A 20,510-nucleotide genomic window follows, 5' to 3' on the forward strand; every position below is an offset into this window, starting at 1 on the left:
ACTTGACTTTTCCACCCCCAAAGTGACATTTATTTGTCATTCAGCGCAAGCATCGGAAGTGTTTAATCTGCACAGCTCCTTTATTCAGACGCAGTTTCTAGAGACAGAGATTGGTTTTATGTTTGCTGCAACTACCCAAGATCCCTCTTAGCTCCAGACAAGCCGAAGGGGAAAATTTAATTGTAGCAAAGTTAAAAGATTTGATTACAAGTTTGAAAAGGACAGAAGTAACCAAAAAAATAAAAAAAGGCAACAAAATGAAATGCCACCATGTTAAAATGTGCCAGCATCAATCCCTGCCTCAATGACCCCCAAGGTTTTCCTGAAGCATCCCTCGACTGAGAAAGCAAACAGGACAAACCCAATTAATAGAATCCTAGTTTCCAAATGGGACCTCACCCCTTCCTCCTGGGTCTGTCTGGGGACTTTTCTAACCACTAGGGAATAAAAGTGGAGCTTTCAAAATGTCTCTCAAAAAAATCCCCTTGTTTCCCCCCCTCCACTACGCTGCAGCCGCGGCTCAGGTGTGTGATGCCTGTAGCAGCACCAAGGGAAAAAAAAAACCTCCGTGGCCGTAAGGCACCAGCCCCGGCGAAAGATGGAGGGACCCCCACAGTACAACTCTGTCGTAGGTTTTCCTGTTTTATAGGAAGTGAAATAAATGGCCTCCATAAGCTGACACGGTCGTGGCTTTCAAATCACACTGAAAAGTTGTCTTTCTCATGGTTCAAGGGTCTTTTTTTTTTCTCTGCAGCTCCTTACACAGGGCAGCATAAGCAAAGAGCACCCATGCGGGGCTTGCGCAGCCTCTCGCTCTGTCCCAGCCCTCCCACGTGCATCACGCTGGGAGCTTCTGCCGCCTCCGGTAAGACGGGGCAGAAGGCAGTCCCCCTTTTTCACAGTCCCCATTCTCTCAGTGCCCTCTTGCCACACTTGCCTTTCCAATTTTTTTTTTTTTAATTATTTTCTGGCCACAGAGGAGGAGCAAGCAGAAGCGCTCATGAAGATAGCTGTGATTATGCCCTGCTCCCTTTTCTGACCCATCGGCATAGGCTGTATCACTTTGTATCTGCTGAGGCGTATGATATCATCGCCTGTGTTTTATAGCGAAACACCAAATTTCATTTCTCATCATCACTTCCATCATTTTGGCTCCAGTTTCTCTGAAGCTTTCAAAGTCCTCTTTGGACCGGAGTCAACCTAAATAACATGTAAATAATTAATCATTTAAATAAATAACATGCCATCTGCAAATAACGACTCACTCTGTACACGGGTTAATAAATATGTTAAATAACCCAGAACAGAGTACAAAACCTTGAGCCGCCTACTGCCAACCTTTCTGGGGAAAAAAAGCAGCTACCGATATTTATAGGAGCAGGAGGATTATAGCTCCATCGACCCTCCGTCCTGCTGCTGCGCAAACACAGGAAGGAAAGATGGTCCCTGAGCCCTGTGAGCTTTTTATTTAAAATAGAAAAAATAAAACATAGAGCAATGGAAAAAGAGAAAGCTGTAACCGGTCAGTGGGTTAAGCAGCAAACACCGCATGGAGCAAAATGCTTCGGAGCCTACGTTTTGTCTTCTCTCAGCCTGTCTCCATCCTCCACCCACGCTCAGGCCGCCTCGAGGCACCGCTGGAAACAGCCCTGTAAACTGTCGGATTCTGGGGGGCCAGGGGCATTATTTGCCCTAAAGATTTGGGAACAGCCCAATTAAAAAAATCGCAATTATGGGAACGCAATAGGAAAATGAACTGCAAAGTATCAAATGCTGAGAGAAAACCGAGAGGGATGATCCAAGGCACCGAATGTCTTCTGCAGAGGCCCTGAGCCAGGAGAGACGCCACTGAGGAGGTGGGCGTGACAGATCTCTGAAACTCCACCAAAAGCATGGCGAAAGCACTCAAACAGCGATTTTCCCTGCCTTTTCCAGCCAAAAAGCCCACCTGTGGACATCAAATCAACCTGGTGGCAGCAGGAGGCTGCAGGGACTGTTAAGTTTAAACAGGTTCGGAAGGCGATTTGATAAAATTCATGGGAAAGGCGCCTCAAAGATTGTACCGGACGCCCAAGCGCAGGCTGCGGCTTGGGAGAACCCTCCAGGAGCAGGTGCCGGAGGCCGGGAGATCGGGGTGGGGGTGGCACTGCCCGCCTGTGCCCCGCTGCACCCAGCCGCGGCCCGACCCAGCGCGGCTGCTCTCGCCCAAAATAACCCTTGGTTTAAAAATTCATAAGAGACTGAAGGAGGCCTGAGAGAGAAACGGTGCGTCCACAGGATTCGCCGGTGGTCAAAGAAAGCGCTTAGGCCACAGACGTCAGTGAAAGAGCCAGATCGTATCTTCGCGTCCATTTTCAGGAGCAGGCAGACCGGGGAGGCGCCTGTTACGGAGCATTTTTGTTCAAACAAAACAAAACGAAGCAAAACACTTTTACCGAGAGCGGAGGCGCTCAGCAGATGACACCCCGTCACCGCCTAGATGTCAGAAGCAAAGCCCCCCAGCCCAGGGTGAGGTCTCTGGCACCCCAGAGGAAAACACCACCCACCTCAAAAAAAAAAAAAAAAAAAAAATCCCACCCGCGGGTGAACACGGTCCCTCCCTCCGGCGCCGCGGCCGCGCAGGGCGGTGAGCGCCGGCGGCAGCCGCGCAGCGCCGCGCCCATCCCAAAGCCGAACCGCGCAGCAACCGCGCAAGGGGCCGCGCTCACTTTTTTCCAGCCGTAAGCGGAGCGGCGGGGGCGGCGCGGCCAGCCCGGCTTTCCCCCCCCCGCCTCCCCTTTGGGCGGCAGCAGGAAGCGCGGGGGGGGGTGAGCGCCCACCCCATCCGCCGGGCTGGCAGCGGGGGCGGGCGGTGCCGAGCCGGGCCCAGCGCTGCGCTTCCGCGCGGGTAAGCGGCTGCGGGGTGAGCCGCGGGGGGCCGGGCCGGGCCGGGGAGGGGAGGGCGCTGGTTACGCTCCCCGGGGAGGCTGCCTTCGCCTCCTCCCCCTGCCGCTCCCTCCCGCCTCCCCCCCCAGCGGGCGCAATAATTTTGAGCTGAAACAATAGCAGATATCAGCATTTATTTGCAAAGGGGCCGCAGGCGAGACGAGGCGGGGCGGTGCGGGGTAAGGGCGGCTCAGCCCGGTACAATAGGGGCTTTGTTGGGCGGCACAGGGTTCCCTCTGTGAGCGGCAGCAGCCGCCTGGCTCGCCGCCGCCAGCCCCGCTCTCCCCCCCTCCGCCTCCGCGACGGCGGCTCCGGGGCCGGGGGAGCGCGGTTAGCGGGGCGGTAGAAAGCACGATCCGAGGGCGGGGGGGGAAAGGCGAGAGGGCTTTAGAGTTAGCGCCGGTGCAGCACGGAGCGTGTTGTAAATCTGTGGGAGAAAGAGCTCTGGTTGTGGCTGGCGTGTGGAAAAGTCACGGACAGGTTTCGAGCTCGTTGAACGTGGGTTTGGGCACCGGCGGGAGAAATCCTTAAATCGGGGCGCAGGGACCGCCTGGAGGAGGGAAGAGGCCCCGCGAGGCCGCGGCTGCGTGCCGGGCGCCCGTCTCGTTTCGGGGGTGAGAAACCCACATTGGAGCCTTCGGGAGCTCCGTCATTTCTTCGTGAGATGACCGTCTTGTTCTCTTGCTCTCAGGCACGCCATGGATACGACCGGCCACAGCGTCCTCCTCCTCCAGCAGCTGAACATGCAGCGGGAGTTTGGCTTTCTGTGTGACTGCACAGTTGCCATTGGAGATGTTTACTTCAAAGCCCACAGAGCGGTGCTCGCTGCTTTTTCGAACTATTTTAAGATGATATTTATTCATCAGACGAGGTAAGGACACACAGCTCTCCTCCCTTTTAACCGCTCTGCTCAACTTCCTGCTTTTTCCCCTTTCTCAGGGTATTAAAGTCCAAAAGAGCATAAGTAGGGATGTTAGCTGGCCTGAGAATATTTTCCTAACTCGGCGCACACCTCGGCTCTCTAAACATTCCCAGTCCAAAATGTGCTGTCCTTTAAAACCACCCTCTTAGTCAGCATATGCCGACATCAGGCCCCTCATTTTGGAGATGAGACGTTTGTGTGACCAGAGAAAATAAACATGTAAGTACCACAGTCCTCCTGCAGAGAGAACCTCATGGATTTGCAGTCTAGGGATATCCAGGTACCTCCTGCCCACACACAGCGTGCCATTACTTTGCATTAGCTTGTAGGCAAGCTTGCTGGGTGGGACTATCACTTCTGGCAGGATCCACGGGCTCGAAGCAATCGAGAAGCCATAGCCTTATCGCAGTTCTGCGCTTCAGACCCTTGCAGATAAGGGTTGAGACTGAGATCATCAGTTTACTTCAAGCTGCTGTTCAGATGCTTCATCCGGCAGGGTCAGGAGTGGTTCTGCAGGTATAACGACGGTGATGCCGAGGTCTAATCTCGCCTCTGACCTGGAGCTTGCTGCTCGTAATCAATTAAACTCTTCTCCGTTCCCCTTCCTTTTTGAGGGTCGTGGCCCCCAGCACCTTTGCAAGATAATTCTTAGCCATCGGCCGTGTAGCCCTTCGGCTGGAAGTGAGATCAGTTAACTTCCTTTCCGATAGATGTTGTTTACCGACACTTAAGTGCAAAGCTCATAAAGATTACACAGTAGTGGCAGCTGAATTTATTACTTAAACACACAAATATTCTTTGCCTCCTATTATTGGAGTGGCACACACCGGCGATGGGTAGCTTACATGGCATCGCTGCGGTGCCGTGTGGCAGCAACTGGCTGTGCGTGCGAGTGACGGGATGACCGGGAGCTGGCCGCTGTCGCCGTCCCTGGCCGCGGTTGTGCGCACGGTCTTTATAATCACAGGGATAAATACACGCTCGGGCCCTTTGCAGTGCAAACAGGGCATAGGCACTTCTGCAGGTCTTGGCGGGGAGCACTGCTCGTGAACCGGGAGGCAGGCAGCACCGCACACCCTCTCACAGCAAACGGCAGCGCAAATGAGCGGGCAGGTAATGGGTCAGGGCTGTAATTTGGAGCCCCGTATGTACTTAATCATCTGTCTTGTTTCAGCGAATGCATAAAGATTCAGCCCACAGACATCCAGCCCGACATATTTAGTTACTTGTTGCATATCATGTATACCGGGAAAGGGCCAAAGCAGACTGTCAGCCAGAGCCGACTGGAGGAGGGCATCCGTTTTCTCCACGCAGACCACCTCTCCCATATCGCGATTGAGATGAACCAAGTGTTCTCCCCAGAGCCGGTCCAGTCTTCAAACTTGTACGGGATCCAGATCTCGACGGCACACAAACCGGTGAAGGAACGCCTGGGAGCAAAGGAGAGTCTGCCCCAGGCGGGCAGCCGGTCTGCCGCCCAGGGCGATCACCCGCAGCTGCAGCTCTCTCTGGCCATCGGCCTGGACGACAGCTCCCTGGACCAGCAGGTCACTCGCCCCTCCGCTCAACCCGCTGCTCTCACCAAGCCGGCAGAAGAGCATCCGAAGCTCTCGGTCTCCATAAAGCAGGAGAGGTGCGACTCGGAGCCTGTGGTGTCCCAGAGCCGCACCCCTCCTTCTCCGGAGATAGCAAGCCCCATCTTTGCTAAGGCCAGCCTCAAGGTGCACTTGTGTCACTACTGCGGGGAGCGTTTCGACTCCCGGGGGGGGCTGCGGCAGCACTTGCACACCCACGTCTCAGGTTCGCTGCCGTTCGGCGTGCCGGCCTCCATCCTGGAGAGCAGCGACCTCGGGGAGGTGCAGCCGCTGGCTGAGGAGAGGGAGGCTGGGAACGGCCACCGGCTCGGGGCCTTCCTCCTCAAGGAGGACGAGCATCAGCTGGAGCATCCGAGCTGCAGCGACCTGGAGCCTCTGCAGATCGGCCAGCTCTCCCTCATCTCCAAGGACCACGAACCGGTGGAGTTGAACTGTAACTTTTCTTTCTCCAGAAAGAGAAAAATCAGTTGCACCGTCTGCGGCCGCACGTTCTTCCGGAAGAGCCAGCTGCTTGAACACATGTACATGCACAGAGGGAAACAGCACAAATACAGCCGCTGCCAGCGGCTGGAGAGCCCCGCGACCCCCAGGTTTCATCCTTACTGTGACAGTGAGAGCGTGGGGAAGAGCTCCAGTTTATCCCAAGGCCACTTAGATGAATGTATACTGGAGTCGGATCTCATCCAAGAAAGCGTTGATACGATCCTGGTAGAGTAGTTCTCCCCGTGTAGCCTTCACACGCTGAAACTCTGGATATTTTGGCATTTTCCACCTCGTGAGCGGCTGCTCTCTGCAGCTGATTTTTCTTCAACCACCATTCCTGTCACCTCTGAGATAACTGTGAAGAACTACGTACTTTGATTTGTGTACTTACTTTTTTACTTCTCTAACTTTTAAACTCAAGCTAATTCCCACCTAAGTCCTTGGAAGCCTCCATGTATCTCGGTTACGTTTTTCGTAAATGTGAACTTATTCCCGCTCTGCTTTACTAGAGTTAAGACTGTATTGCTGGGTGTGAGGTTTAAACATTGTCTAATATGCTGCGCGGGGCCTGGGACTGTTTGTATCCCATAGAATTGCTCTTCTGAAACTAGATGGAGGGAAATGTAGAGGGAAATATGTATTGTGTTTCCCAAACAGTTTGGTTTTAATTAAAATAAATATCTCAAGGAGATGAACCCTGAAGTTCGTGTTGTATAACTGCAGTTAATAAATCTCTGCGTAAATACATGCAGGAGCCATAAGGCTGGTCTTTTCGAGAGAACTGGGGGCACTGATGTAGGGGTGGCAACCTTCACTTTGACAAGCCCCGGAGTCCCCGTCGGTACGATCTTTTACATTTACTTTTAGACTCAAGGGGTTTACATGCCTTTTCTCTCATTCCTTCCTCGTCAACCGCTACTGCATGAGCAGAGATAAATTTTGATGCCCCTCTAGGACCACGTCCCATTATTAGACTGTCTTCTCTGCAAGGAGGAATGAAAGCTGCAAAGAAGTGTCCTCTCCTCTCAGAGAGGAGGCACAGCCTAATCTAAGTCTTTACAGGATTAAAAAGCACACATGGATTTTCTCAGTGAAAATGGTTTCTGACTCTATAAACAGCTTGGAGCAAATACATTCTTAAATGCTGCAATCTGTGTATTTGCTAAGAGCAAACATATAATGTGTTATTTCTTCGCTGCTTGCAAAGCCACCATAAAATGGTAAAATGCAAGCTTTTTGCCTTTCATTTATCATTACCTGATATCTGAAGAATAATAACTTATCCAAGAGGAGTTTAAAATTGTACGCGTTCCTCTTGGCTTCATGTTTTGTCCCTCTCTAGTTTTTCACCTGAGATACGCCAGGCTTCCTACCAGATGGGCTCCAACCCATTCCTCAAGAGATGATTAAGAGTAATCAGGAGGCACACGAAGAAGTTCTTAACAGCGCAGAGGTTTCTTTTGCAGCGGAGAGCGAAAGCCTTGCGAGCTGCTCCCGTAATCTCGTTACCCAGTTTTTTGAGAAGCTGAAGGCTCCCTGCCAGTCCTGGTGGAGTTGAGTCATTGCCTTTGGAAAGGGGGAGCCTGAACAATGGTGAGAACAGTTTATTGTCAAAATGCCCGCTCCAAAGTTCTTTGTAGTCAGGACCCTTGAGCTGTCTTCTTTGAAACTGTCCTGGAGCAAGAGCTGCAATTAAATCGCTGCCGAATTAAAAGACCATCTGAGGTCTTTGTGAGGGCGGCTGCTGCTTCTCCTGGGCAGGGAGCTGCACACTCCAGGGGATGGCTTGGCCACTGAGGGCTGCCAAATTGTGTTTTAAGACAAAGGGGGAAAACAAACAGCCTCTGAGCCTGCCCGGATGATGTTACAAAATGCACTCCGCGGTTTGGTGTGTGCTTGCCTGCTAGACTGAGTGCCCCCCTCGCTGTGTGTACCCATTAAAGCTGCTCTGGTGTGAATGCATTTTAACTCTGCTTAAAAAGCCTTTCTTTAAAACAAACAAACAAACAAAACCCTGCCAACATCCAGGCCTGCAAATGCTGCATCTGAGCACAGAGCGATTCACATGGAGCATTTCCTAGAAGAGAGCCTTCTGGGTCTCTCCGGGGCTAATAGCATCAGCTAAATCACATCCAGCACAGGCTGCTTATAACTGGGGTAAATGCCCTCTGGCTTCCACTGACCTCTATTTCTACATGATGGTTAAAAAAAAAAAATTTAAATGGTATTCTGTAGTCATTCCCTATTTGTGTGCGACACTTTACCGAGTGGGCTGGCTTCTCTGGGTGCTGCTTGCTTCACTGGGGTTCCTACATTTAATTTTAAGAACAGAAAGGAGCGTCTGCTGGGTTGGGTATAGCTGTAGAGAAGAGCTAAAAGCGAGTTTTGAGACTCTTCAGCCAGTAGATGAGCACCTTGGAACATCGACTAGATGCCTAACTTGCCTGAACTAACTGATATTGAAAGTCAAATGACCCTTGATGTCTCTGCAGAGATAACCAGGCAGTGGTAATAGAGCTCAGTACTGGGGGACAGCAGGGGGGACAACAAGCATCAGTGCCTGAAGGCGTCTCTGGGACAAGCTGCTCATCTTCAGGTTTGTGGGCAGGATTGTTTTGTTCACTTCTTGGCCATTAAAAGGGAGCTTTAATAAAAACTGTGAACTCGGGTAGAAGATCCAAATGTCTATCACTCAGCTCTAAGTGCCTATGTGTTGTAGGAGTGACTCCGATGCACTGGCTGCAAATACATCAGTAAAGCTGAAATCATACTGAAAGCAGCACTGTGTTCGTGTACGCGTTCAGTATGTCTTTGAAAAGTTACGACTGTAAATGATTTTTCTTTTTACCCTTTTTAGGGTGTACTTTGGTTGAGCTTTGCAGTAGTGAACATCTGTGACATCAAACATCTGCGAAAGGCATTTTTTTGCATCATTTGCGATACAAGAAATGCATTTTCAGCAGTTTTCCACTGCAAGCATTGAAGTGCTGTTATAATTAAAGCAGTAGAAAAACCCTGAGAGACAGAAGTCATCAGCTCCGAGTTACGTTAACTTGAAAACATCATTCTCTCTGTCTTATGAATAGAAAATAATTTTAGAAGACAGCTAACGATTGCTGTGCAAGGGCAGCAGCTGCTCCTGGATACATCATAAGAAGTTTTATTACTGTATGTAGAAGACGCTTGAGTTACAGAGTGCTTAACCTTTATGCCTGTACATGCTTGAAAATCTGCCTGACTTGTACAGCTGGGCTTGGCAAATACTCATTTGTTGGGGGGGGGCTTGTTTCTGAAAACATAGAAGAATTTGTCGCAGTATGCGTAATAATCATACTGGTGATTCCTTCCAGATATCTGCGATTGGTTGATAGATGCACATGGGCTTAGGCAAAGAAAGCCTTGGTACTTGAAGGCTGGAAGTCTAAAAGCTCCAGGGGATCCCCAGAGCTTTGTCCTGTGCTGCGAAGGGGTCCCAGCGTCAAGGGTGCAGAGCTGACGAACCACAGGCATTGAAGAGCCTTGTCTGTGGGCTCTGCAGCTCATGTTTTACGAAAACATGGGAAGATTGGGGCTCAGACCCCTGCCAAAGCCCCGCAGTGTGAGCAGACTTTTCAGCCAGCTCATGTTAACCTCTGAAATGCCAGTAAGCGCTGCGGTGGCTACCATCACTTTCACATGTATCTGGGTGCTGGCCTGAATATGCTGCCTGTAGGTTAGCAGGCTTAGTGACCAAAGCATGCTAAACAATTTCGAGATAGATAGGTATTTTGAAATAGTTCTAGTGCTCTGATGCTGAACAAGGCAGGTCCAACAGGGCCCATGTTTCTTGGGCTGCTTAGGGTATTTATTTATAAATAAAGGGTATTTATCCCCCCCTTGAAGCATGGGGTCTAGTTATTTTACTGAGAAACTTGCTTTTCACCACCTGCAGTGCTGGTGGAGATGCCATTTGGTAGCACTTGTGCAATGAAAGTGTTAGGCTGAACATCTCCCGCATTGCCGGTGCCAGAGGAGCGAGCCTTCGATGCCTGTTACTTGCACAAGTCACCCTTAAAAGGTAACCTGTCCCCTCTCAACATTCACCTGCAAATGTTCAGATTTTACCTCTTCCACCTTGAATTTTTGGGTGGCCAGGGGAGAGCAATGCCAGCACTTGCCTGCTGGCTGCCCAGGAGGTGATGCTGATGGCCGGGCTGTGCTCACCCTATCTCCACACAGTATAAAAAAAACCCTTCAGCTCCTTTTACCTTCTGCACAGACTGTGGCTACAACATGTGTCTTCAGCCATCTGGCTACACCAGCCATTCGGGCAGGCTCTTTGCTCGCATGTCGTCTGTCAAATCACTGCAAAATCGGGCGGCAGCAGATGCAGGGGGTGCGGAAGGGCTGACAGCCCGTCCGTGGGTGCAGTGCCCCTCACCGGAGGGGTTTGGGACACGTATGCACCTTAAGAAGGTTAAAAAGGGAAAGGAAATTTGCTGTCAGGATGTAAACCTGAAGCAGTGACTGTGGTTAAAAATAAAGCCATAAAATACAGCTTTCTAGAGCGTAAGGCTGATGCTGAGGAGTTTCCTACTATTTTGGAGGCAGAAGGTATAAATCCTGTGTAAGCGAAGCCTTCACAAGTGCGGTGAAAAGTGATCTCAGCATATGCAATTCAGCATCGTTGAATGGGACCGTGAGCTATCAGTGGCCAAGGTGGGAGGTTTCTTCTTGGCCTGTCAAAGCCCTCCCACGGCAATCTGCCAACAGCAGGTCGTGCCATACCACTGCAATCACCTTCAGCTTCGCTATTTAATAAAACCCAGCCTTTTCTTTCCCCCTCTTGCCATGGTATGCCAAAAAAGACTGCAATTGGGTGGGCTTCCCAGCAGTCCAGCACTAGGAAAATATATTCTGAGCAGTAAGAAATCAGGAGGAAAAAGGTAATAAGGATGGATCTGGCCTAAATTACACGCCAGTTAGATATTTACAACCAGAGCTGTGTCAGGACTGAATTCCCCAAGAGGCAATCGCAGCACTTACGGGATTTGCATGTTTCATTAAGAAAAAGTAATGACACAACTTCAAAAGCAGCCTAAGAGAGGAAATGTTTCCACTAACTATTCTGAACCAGACGCTGCACCCTCAGAACAAAGGTGCAGCAAAGCTCAAAACCTTGTCTGCTGAATTAGGCTGGTTTTCACCTGAGCCGAGATGCCCCTGGGAAGCTCTGCAGGGCTCCGGGCAGCCCGCGCGTGGCTTTACCCTCCCGGGATGCATAGGGCAATGCTGCTAAAGGCTTCCAGCAGCAGTCGGGCAAATTTTAGTCCACGTTAACCCTCCCGTTACTGGGACAAACGGCGTAAGAAAACGTTGTGTAAAGCCCCTGTCCCTCCCGGCGCTGGATTTGCAACCCACCGGTTGCAGGATATGAAGCCAGCTGTAGGCACCGGGGCAGGGGAACCAGGGCCAGGAGCCGTGGAGGGTGACGCCGGGGAAGAAACCCGACGGCAGCAGGCAGAAGCGCGGTGTCAACCGTCGAGCCAGGCCTCCGTGGGGCCGCTGCCAGCGCCAGGCACGCGGCCCCGCCAAGCTCCAGCCGAAAGCGCCGACGTGCCGGGGCGGGAGGTTGATGTTCAGCGTCACCCCCCCTTTTCCCTGCAGCCATCCCGGGAGGGACCCGCTCCGGCAGCGGTCGCCTCATCCAGCCCACAGCAACGCCGGACCCAGCAGAGCAGGCGCCGAAGCCTGTCATTAGGGGCCGAGCATCCCCTGCAAGCCTCTGTTTATCCCGGCGGTGCGGTTGCGAGCCGCTTACTCATCGCTTTAATGAGCAGGGTGCAGGTGTGCATTCCTGTTGTGCCTGTTGCACACGCCTGCCGGCCCCGCGCTGGCGAGCCAGCCGGTCCCCCAGCCCGCTGCGTCGTGCCCGCAGGCTCGCGGCTGCCCTACAAACTTCAGGGAGATTCGGGACGAGAGGCTTTCCGTGCTTCGGCCTTCCCTGCCTCGCTCCGGCTAAGCAAACGAAATGCAAATTCGGTCGCAAGCTGTCTGGGCTGCGACGAAGCGTCGCGCAGCGTCCGCCCGCGCTGCACCGACAACGCCCGACGCCTTCGTGCAGCGGCAGTCTGGGGGAGCTTTTGGCAGGCGGAAAGCAAGCGGTTGAGGCTGCTGGCAGGAGCGAGGGGATGCATCGCTCCTCCTCCCCGGTGGGGATGCTCCGAAGCACCGTAGGAGTCGGAGTGCTTGCGCTTCCCACCCAGCTGCCACCTCACCAGTCTCGCATCGCACGGAGCTGTCACAGCACGGAGCCTTGATGCATCGGCACCTCAGCCTCGTGTCTTCATTAAAACGGCAAACAGCGAGAGCAAACACGACACGAATGACTGTCGTTTAGATCGCAGAGTTGACATCCCTCACAAGATGAAAATTTGCTCTCCGGGACAACGGCAAAGCGATGCTCGGTGTGTCCCTGCACCGGTAAGGCCGTGGCGCTGGAAGGGCAGCACCTGAACGGACACCGGTACCTGCAGAAGGGCCCCCGCTGGGGCACCCGCCTTGGCGGGGGGGTGTCTCCTCTTCCAGATTAAAGAGGTTGGAAAGGATGATCTCTGCTAGGTCTGACTGAAGAACTGATGGGGTGACTGCCAGTCAGCTCTAGCTGCAGATGATACTTTCATCTTAGCAATCTGAATTGCAAAACATGTTTTCCTAATGTCTCCCCCCTCCTTTTGTATCCAGCATGTTTGTCAGTTTTTATGTAACAAAACCTATTTTAAAACGCTGGGTTTGGGTATTTTAGCTGAAATCCACTTTCCAGCTAAATGGACTTTCACCACGCTGCAGAAAAAAATCCCATCACTTAGCACAGAAGAACTGCACTCTTCACAATTCTCTGCAAAAAGAAAAAAATGTGAAAGTTGTGCCTGCTAAAAAATGTTAACCTATACGGTTGCTTAAATAGCTGTATAAGAAATAACATCCTCTGATTAGTTAAAAAAAAAAAAAAAATCACATTTAATGTAAAGATTTTATCTGGTTGCAAATGAAAGTATTTCATTATTTTAATACCACCCAACAAGAGCTAACAAGAACCATTTCTCTGGGAAATAAAACTGGCGATGTAAAATAATATTAAAGCAAATTATTTAAATCAATCTGTTCTTTTGGATCATTTCATCATTTTCAGTTACTCATGTTGAAACCCTGTATCTGTAAGACAGGCATTATTAGGGCTTCACTACCCCTAACACATGGGTCCATCAGCAGGGACCAGCTTCCATCCATCCCAAGCGCAGAATAGGATTCCCATGTATTTCATGTTTACTCAATTTCTTACATGCATTTGTGGAAAAAAACCGCAACTTCTGGATTTTCATTTTTATACATAAGGACACGTATGAAAATGTCCATCATTTATGCAGGGACTGCATCTTTGATTCAAATGCTAGATTCCTGGCTGCTGTAGATTTGGTCCTTTGAAGCGTACAGAGCTGCAGCGACCTTCAGCAGCTGGAGGTCTGGCCCTAAGCAACCTGCGCATTTCTAATGCACTTTTGGTCTCCCAGGGCAGGAAAGAAAACGCAACATTTGTTTGTGCCATCATTGTCTACCAGCAATTTCCACAAGGAACTTTTCAGTGGACACACTTGCTTTCTGCTGCAAAGCAACCACTTCCATAATCGAGAGGGGCAGCAAGCAACGAACTCCTGGATAAGGAGCCAGACGGCCCAAAAGCGATCTGAACGGGGCTATTAAGAAACCAAGGTGATGTATCATTCCGGTTTATTTCAGCTGTCGGTGAGGAACGCGGTCCTGAAGCCAGGCCACCCTTTGGTGCTCTGGCACAACCACGCAGTCACGTCCTCACAGGTTTCCTGGCCTGGTACTCCTTCGCAATAGTAAATTTATCATTCCTTCTCCGAAAGAATAAATGTTTTATTAATGTTCAACTCTCTAATCATAATGAAGGAGTAGGGAGTCTTAATTAAGTCATTAGCAGCTGTTACGAGTCTGTATTTTGTTCTGTAAACCTGACAGAATAAATAGTATTAATACTACCAAAAATGTATAACTTTTTTTCCATATTTTCTGTATGTTACAAAGCGCCTTGAGAAATTACATGAAAGATGTTAGGCAAAAAAAATTATCAGGGTGTGGGGCCCATTTGAGCCATAACAGAAAGTGCCAAAGCACCGAACTTGCTGCTCCCCCTCCCGAGGTGCCGGCCTCGCCGCGGACCCCATCAGCACCAAACCGTGTGCCTGGAAATAGCAACCCGGAGCCTTGGGAGCAGAAAGCATGAACCAGCAGCTCACAGGGAAAACCAAACAAACCGCGTGGGATGGGCAAGAGCTGTGCCGCTCCACGCGCAGCGGGGTTTGACCCTGGTCTGTCTGCAGAGCCCCAAACATTTTCCTCTGGTGGTACAGAGCATTTGATAGGTAATTTAACTGTTGGGCAGCAGGACGGCTTTTCTTAGCCACTGGAGATTTGTGATCTTTCACAAATACCTTATAGCAGCCCCTGGGCAGCCAGGACTCTGCGGTGGAAATGACTGGCTAGCAACCGAAAGCAAACGTTATAAAAAGAGCACAGGAGGAGCAAGCCTCCAAAGAATTCAGGCCTGCTACCAACTTCAGGATCTCTTTCTGCTCACCATATGGCTGCCTAAGAAAGCTGGACACAACAGAGCCCCACTGCGAGTTTATCCTTTTATGTATAAAATCTCTCCATAGCTGCCCACTCAATCACAAGGCAAGAAAACAACAGGTACATTCAACTTTAATGAAATAATCATCAGTTATATGTACAGCTATAACAGAGGGAAAACCAGCTACAGAAAGGATGCAAACACAACCCTGGACGTGGAGCAACAGTCGCAGGGGCTGGGCTGGACCAAAGCATTTCTACCATTTTTCTCCTCTTTTGAAGATGTGTTTTGCCTAAAAGGCAATACTGAAATACAGGAAATCCTCCCGAAACTGCCTAGCAGGCTGACAGAAGATGACAGCCTGGCCCCATGGGGTCACTTTGTGTTTCTTTACCAGAGCCCCAACATCCTCCTCTGCAGCTGAGACCAGCGGGGCCCCGCAGAGATGCTGCGGCCCTTCGCTCGGCGCTGACCTGCCACGGTGCCCGGTGGAATCCCATAAGCAACCTCCAGCATCAGTATGGCTCTTCTCGGGGTGCTGCAGCAGCAGCTCCCAAGGTACATATAAAAGTCCTTAAAAAGTCCCTCTCAAAACTATGGCAAAATACCTGGAAGGACCAGTATGAAGTACAAAGCCATTAAAATTGTACACGCTGAATTACTGATACCTGATAACTTATTAATTAAACTCACTGAAAAAGAAGACGCTTTTTTTTTTAACATCCTCTGATTTTTCGTAAGTTTTACTTGCACAGAAACAAGCTGTGGCACTCACTGCTCACAGTCCTCTCGTAACAACGGAGATGCTTTATCAAAGTTTAAAACGTGGTTGCGCACCAGGTACTAGGAAAGTTTACAGCCCTTGTATTTTAACAGGAATCCAAATTCTATGCTGGGAAGGGAAATCTCAGCGCACTGCCTATGGTCAGTAAGCAATTGCCAAGCAAGGCTGCTATTTCTGTATCGGCTGAGAAATACGCAAGAGAATTTTCTCAGAAGAACAGGCTGACTTGCCTGCAGCTGTAAAGTAAATCCCAGCTGCGCAGATGCAATCCCAAATTATTAAAAGGCCCCTTTCTCTTGGAGAGCTGGTAGTTAGAGGCGATGCTCGCACACACATGCTACGCTGGCGCAACCCCCTCGGAGCAGGGCAGTTCGTGGGTTTTGACGGCGATTGGCCTGTCCAGGCATTTTACGGCCATGTCCCCAGGCCCTCACGTCTAGATTTTTTCCCTGAGGACTTTGGTAAGATCACTCCGGCATTTCCCTGCATGTTTCCGAGCAAGCTACATGGCGTGCCGGAGCCAGCCAGAGCCCGGCAGCAGCGAGCCGGGCGTAATGCACATTTCCCAAGGGATGCCCGGGCTTCGCAGCGAGGGGGGGGGCCGTGTGGGACAGGCTGCCGCCAGCACCCAGGGACGCCAGCAGCACTCAGACCAAATCAAAGCAATTCCAGCGCCGGCACCACATCGCAGCTACCCAAACTATGTCAACACCGAGGCAATAGTTGACTGCTAACACGCATGCAGCTCACTGCTATTTATATCACATGCCATATATCAAAAATATGCTACATCCGAGGACAGCTTCACCACGACATCGTGACTGGGACGCGGGAAGGTGAAGGAAGGAGAGGGGCTGCCCGCAGCAGGCACGCTCCCGCCCAGCCCACGCTGCCGATGCTGCTGGGAATTTTGCCCGTTGAGCTTAATGGTGCGAGAACGGCCCCCCGGCAAATGAAGCGCTGTCGTTTTCTTGGCATTCGTGCAGCCCGGGGTCAGCGAGGCGAGCGGCTGATGCTGTGCTTTAACGTGTCTGGAAATGCACAGGCTGCTTGTGACAGGGGAAGAGGCCAAATGAAAAACACCGCTCGCTGCAACCATCCGGCTTCATGCAATGCGACAGCAGGGGTGACCACGGTTTCTGGCATCTGTACGTAGCGAGTACCTGTTTGCAATACTAAATACCAGCCTGAGCCTGTCTGGCATTGACATCTTCACGTCAACATTGCAGTCACTTTACCCTCCCTTGTCTTCGCTGAACCCCAAGGCAAACCTCCAGCCGCATCTGACGTGCCCCGAATCCAGCCCAGCAGTGGGTCGGGCACTCACCGCCTCTCGGGACCTTTCGCTAAACCCACGGTATACACAGATCTACAGCACGAAGAGCCAGGAAACCTGGCATGGGTGACGGCAGAAACGTGGCCTTGACATACGGATGCCAATAAACGAAAACACAGTTGCTGCAACGCCTTCATTTTTCCGCAGCTGAGGTCGACGGCACTGTCTGAAGCCCCAGCCCCAGGGGACACGCTGTATGTAGCAGGGTCTGCCCCACGTCCCAGGATCCATTTCACATAAACACACAACTGAACGGGCATGCAGAATTAACTACACCTCGGCCCTGGGAGCCCTTCGAGCTCTCCACACACCCCCCAGGCCAAATGGAGCTTTAAATCACTCCCTGTACTCTTTTATTTTGGGGGCATCGCTGCCATCACAGAAAACTGTTGTGTTTATTCTGTTCCAGGGCCATTTCGTTGACCAGCTGCTCTATGGACGACTGAATGGCCGCCTTCACGAGGGAAGAGGCGGTTTCTATGAGGAGCAATTCGTACTGCTCCCCAGTTCTGTGCCCCTGGTCGCCCGGACCCTTCTCCTCTGCCTGGGGAGCACCGCCAGCCTCGGGGCCCTCTTTTTTACCAAAATCAAAGCTCCCGCTTGATTTTTTATTCCCTTTTTGCTTATTTCGGTGCAAAACCGGGGACGGCTCGTAGGCCTGGTCAGAGTCGGTGTTGTCAGAGTCCTCAGCTTCGGTGACGGTGATGACGATGCCGACGCCAGCGCCCGTGTGTGCTTCTAATGTCACCTGATGGCTGGAGCAGCCCTGCACGCTCATTGCATCATCTTTAAACGCCGACTGACTGAAATCCATTACAGTTTCTTCGGCTTTGAGCTCCTCAGGAAGATTTATGCTCTTTTCTGATTCATCCCCTTCAGGCAGCTCTTGGCAGGTATTAGGGATTTCCTGCAGCTCAGTGGTTTCAGGGGAGCTGTCGGGTTGATCCTTGGAAACGGGCGCTTCGGGAGCAACCTCCCCGCCTTCCGCATGGACTGTGGTTTGGGGTAGGCTCCCCTCCTGCAGTTTTTCCTGGGCTGTTTCACTAACTGTCTCTGAATCGGTTATCTCCGACTGAGCGGTGTGCTCCGTATGTTCCTCTGCATCAGGTGTGGGCTCTGTCAAGGGCTCACTCTTCCCAACAGAGCTGGCACTTTCCTTCGCCGTATCCTGGTCCTCCTCCGCAGAGACCGGGCTGAAGGATTCAGACTTGTCCGTCGGGGCCAAATCCTCCGGCTCTTCAATAGCTTTATTCAAAATGCCCATCACTTCGTTTGCTTGAACACTGTCCTCCGACTCCTCCACCGCTTCAGAGGGGCTGGGTTTTTTCTTGCCTCTGGAGAACCGTACACAGGGCATCTTCACCCCAGAGCTCGCCCGTTTCTTCGGGAAGCCTTGTGCACAGCCATCCTCAGCATCCATCTCCAGCTGCACTTGGGAATCGGAGGGCACCTTCTTCCGCGAAGAGGATTTCTGCCTTCTCCGAGGTCTTGCGAGGTTTTTGATGGCTGCCCAGGCTCCTTTGGAGGATCGCGATTGAGTAGAAACTTTCGCCTCCCCTTGGTCAGCGCTGATGCATTGGCTTTTCTCCTCCGAGGCTCCTTCGCACGCATCCTTCTCGGTCAGCCCCTTATTACAGGACTTCTTCCGCTTCTTAAAACAGAGCATGGAGGGTTTTTCTGCCTGTTCCTCCGAGGGGGAGCACGTTGCCCCTGTGCTGTGAGTCTCTGCCTCTCTTGGGCTCTCCATTTGAATTTCCTTAGCTGCCTTCACCATATTCGCTCCTCTCCTTCGTTTGTGTTATATTACCGATTTTCTGGATTAATGCATCAGACACAAGAACTGCAGAGATGCTCAAAGTGCATTTTTTCCTCAAACTGTTTTCAAAATAACGTTAGTTGCTTTTTAATGAGCGGATGTGGCAGTGAAGAGAAGTCCTGCTGAAGCTATCGCATCCGCTTTATAACTCCCACTTTGTCTTATTACTCACTTGATCACCTCTCCAAGGAATCCCGGGTAGACATGCAGTTGAACAGGCTTCTTGGCTTTACTGGCCAGAGTCACTCTCACCTCCGGAGCAACCCACTTCAAGTTGCGCTCGGTCTAACAGCACGACTATTTAATTGCCAGTCTGACATTACTTTTTTTTTTTTTCTCCCCCAAAGGATGACAAATCAAGCCAAGGGTTAACAATTTTTATTCACCCCACGGACCTGGAAAGAACTTGCACTTTCTGAGCTATCTGCAATTCCACAGGGAGCTTGATTGAAGCACCAGTAAAACCAGCAGCAGCCAGTGGCTGTTTTCTGCCCCCCAGTGACAAGGTCAGATGCTGCTTTGTCTCGCCTTTGCTTTCTGCTTCAGTTCACATCGCAGGTTATGTGAGGTTTGCTGCGAAGCATGGCCGATGCTTCTTCCATCTTTTACCTGTAACACAACAAACAAATGATAAGACCTGTAGAGCATTTTTTTTCAAAAAAAAAAGTATTAAAAAGTTTTTTAAAAAAAATATTTCATTTTGGGAGGCAGACTGGGGCTGGAAAAGCAGTTCTACCTCTGGATGCACCATAGCAGTTTTTTCCACTAATTAGCATCAGTATCCAAAGGCAAAATGAGGCCACCAAGATGTCAACTCATGATGTTTTGCTATTTTGTGTGGTAAAAGGAGACTTTTTTTTTAACTGCCCATATTATGGCAAATACATATTACACATGCACACACATACATTTTCTTCTCCTATGGTTAGCTAAATCTTTTCCCCGCTGCTCCATATGCACTCATAGTTCCAGCTAGGGAAATTACACCCTGAGACAGCAGATATTTTTATCTTTAATGCACCATATGACAATATGCAAAACCACAGAATACAAAAAGGAGCCTTGTGGAATACAAAAGCGAAATCACATGGCAAGGAGGGAGCTTATTTATACTACGTGCATGCCTTCCATGGCAACCTCAATTAACACCGCGTGTGTTCATCAAATATATGATACTGTAAGATATATGTCACCCTTCAAAAAAAAAAAAAAAAAAAGCACTGCCTCAAAACATCATCAGAACATTTTTGGATATAAAGACGCAAAACCGCGTTACCGCAAACACAGCAACTTCTCTGGGACCGGCTCAGTGACTCCGGGCAATTCTTTACACGGTATTTTGGACTCTGCTTTTAAGTAGTAAGATGATTAAAACGGGGGCTCTGGCGGGGCGCTCTCCCCCGCGGAGCAGATCTGGTGTTTTGTTTGGGTTTTTTTTTTTAATTATTATTTTTTGAAATTTTAATTTTTTTTAAGGGGAAAATGAGCTAAGCTGACAGAGGCGCGTGTGGGAGAGAGAAGCCCGCCGCTGCCGCTGCCGCTGCCGCTGCCCCGAGCGGAGCCCGCAGCCCGGCTCCGCCGCAGCCCCCGCCGCCCGGCAAGTTCGGGGGGCGTTCGCGGGTGCCGCCAGCACCGCCGCTCCCCCCTCCCCGCCCCCAGCCCCGTTCCCCCCGCTCCCGGCCAAGCGGGACCCCCCCGAAAGCCGAACCCCTCCGAGGGGATGAGGATGGGGGATGCCCCTCGGGCCGCAGAGGCCGAGCCAGCAACCCCACGCGTGTCGCCTCCCCCCGCGGATTCTCCCCCCCCCCCCCCCCGCCCCCCGCGGCGGTGCCCGCCCCGCGCCCTCACCTGCCGCCCGGCTCCGCGCCCCTCCGCGCCGCTCCGCGCGGCTGCGCTGCCGCCGCCTCCCGCCGCAGCCGCGCCCCCCCCCGGGCCGGCGGGGAGGGCGCTGCCGGCAGACCCCCGCCCCCCGCCGAGGCGGCCCGCCCCCCCCCCCCCCCCCCCCGCCCCGGCA

The 20,510-nt window shown here is 51.5% G+C and overlaps 2 protein-coding genes across 6 annotated transcripts; one reads left to right on the forward strand and one right to left on the reverse strand.

Annotated features, from left to right (window-relative positions):
- The first annotated feature begins 1,302 nt into the window (after nucleotides 1–1,302).
- ZBTB25 (zinc finger and BTB domain containing 25) lies at nucleotides 1,303–6,620 on the forward strand. 5 transcript variants are annotated; one of them, XM_052783432.1, is made up of 3 exons: nucleotides 1,303–1,856; nucleotides 3,617–3,796; nucleotides 5,022–6,620. In XM_052783432.1, exons 2-3 carry the CDS (start codon nucleotides 3,624–3,626, stop codon nucleotides 6,157–6,159), a joined length of 1,311 nt encoding a protein of 436 aa, XP_052639392.1. In that variant the 5' UTR covers nucleotides 1,303–1,856; nucleotides 3,617–3,623; the 3' UTR covers nucleotides 6,160–6,620. The 5 variants fall into 5 exon arrangements, with proteins under 5 accessions (XP_052639392.1, XP_052639393.1, XP_052639396.1 ...); XM_052783433.1 differs by lacking the exon at nucleotides 1,303–1,856 and adding an exon at nucleotides 2,832–2,887; XM_052783436.1 differs by lacking the exon at nucleotides 1,303–1,856 and adding an exon at nucleotides 3,040–3,104.
- A 9,309-nt stretch (nucleotides 6,621–15,929) lies between these two features.
- AKAP5 (A-kinase anchoring protein 5) lies at nucleotides 15,930–20,451 on the reverse strand. The gene is made up of 2 exons (XM_052783431.1): nucleotides 20,345–20,451; nucleotides 15,930–19,105 (listed from the first exon to the last, which is right to left on the reverse strand). The coding sequence occupies exon 2, from the start codon at nucleotides 18,452–18,454 to the stop codon at nucleotides 17,057–17,059; it is 1,398 nt and encodes a 465-aa protein (XP_052639391.1). The 5' UTR covers nucleotides 18,455–19,105; nucleotides 20,345–20,451; the 3' UTR covers nucleotides 15,930–17,056.
- Between the last annotated feature and the right edge of the window lie 59 nt (nucleotides 20,452–20,510).

Source organism: Harpia harpyja, chromosome 3, assembly GCF_026419915.1.
Source record: "Harpia harpyja isolate bHarHar1 chromosome 3, bHarHar1 primary haplotype, whole genome shotgun sequence".
Lineage (NCBI taxonomy): Eukaryota > Metazoa > Chordata > Aves > Accipitriformes > Accipitridae > Harpia > Harpia harpyja.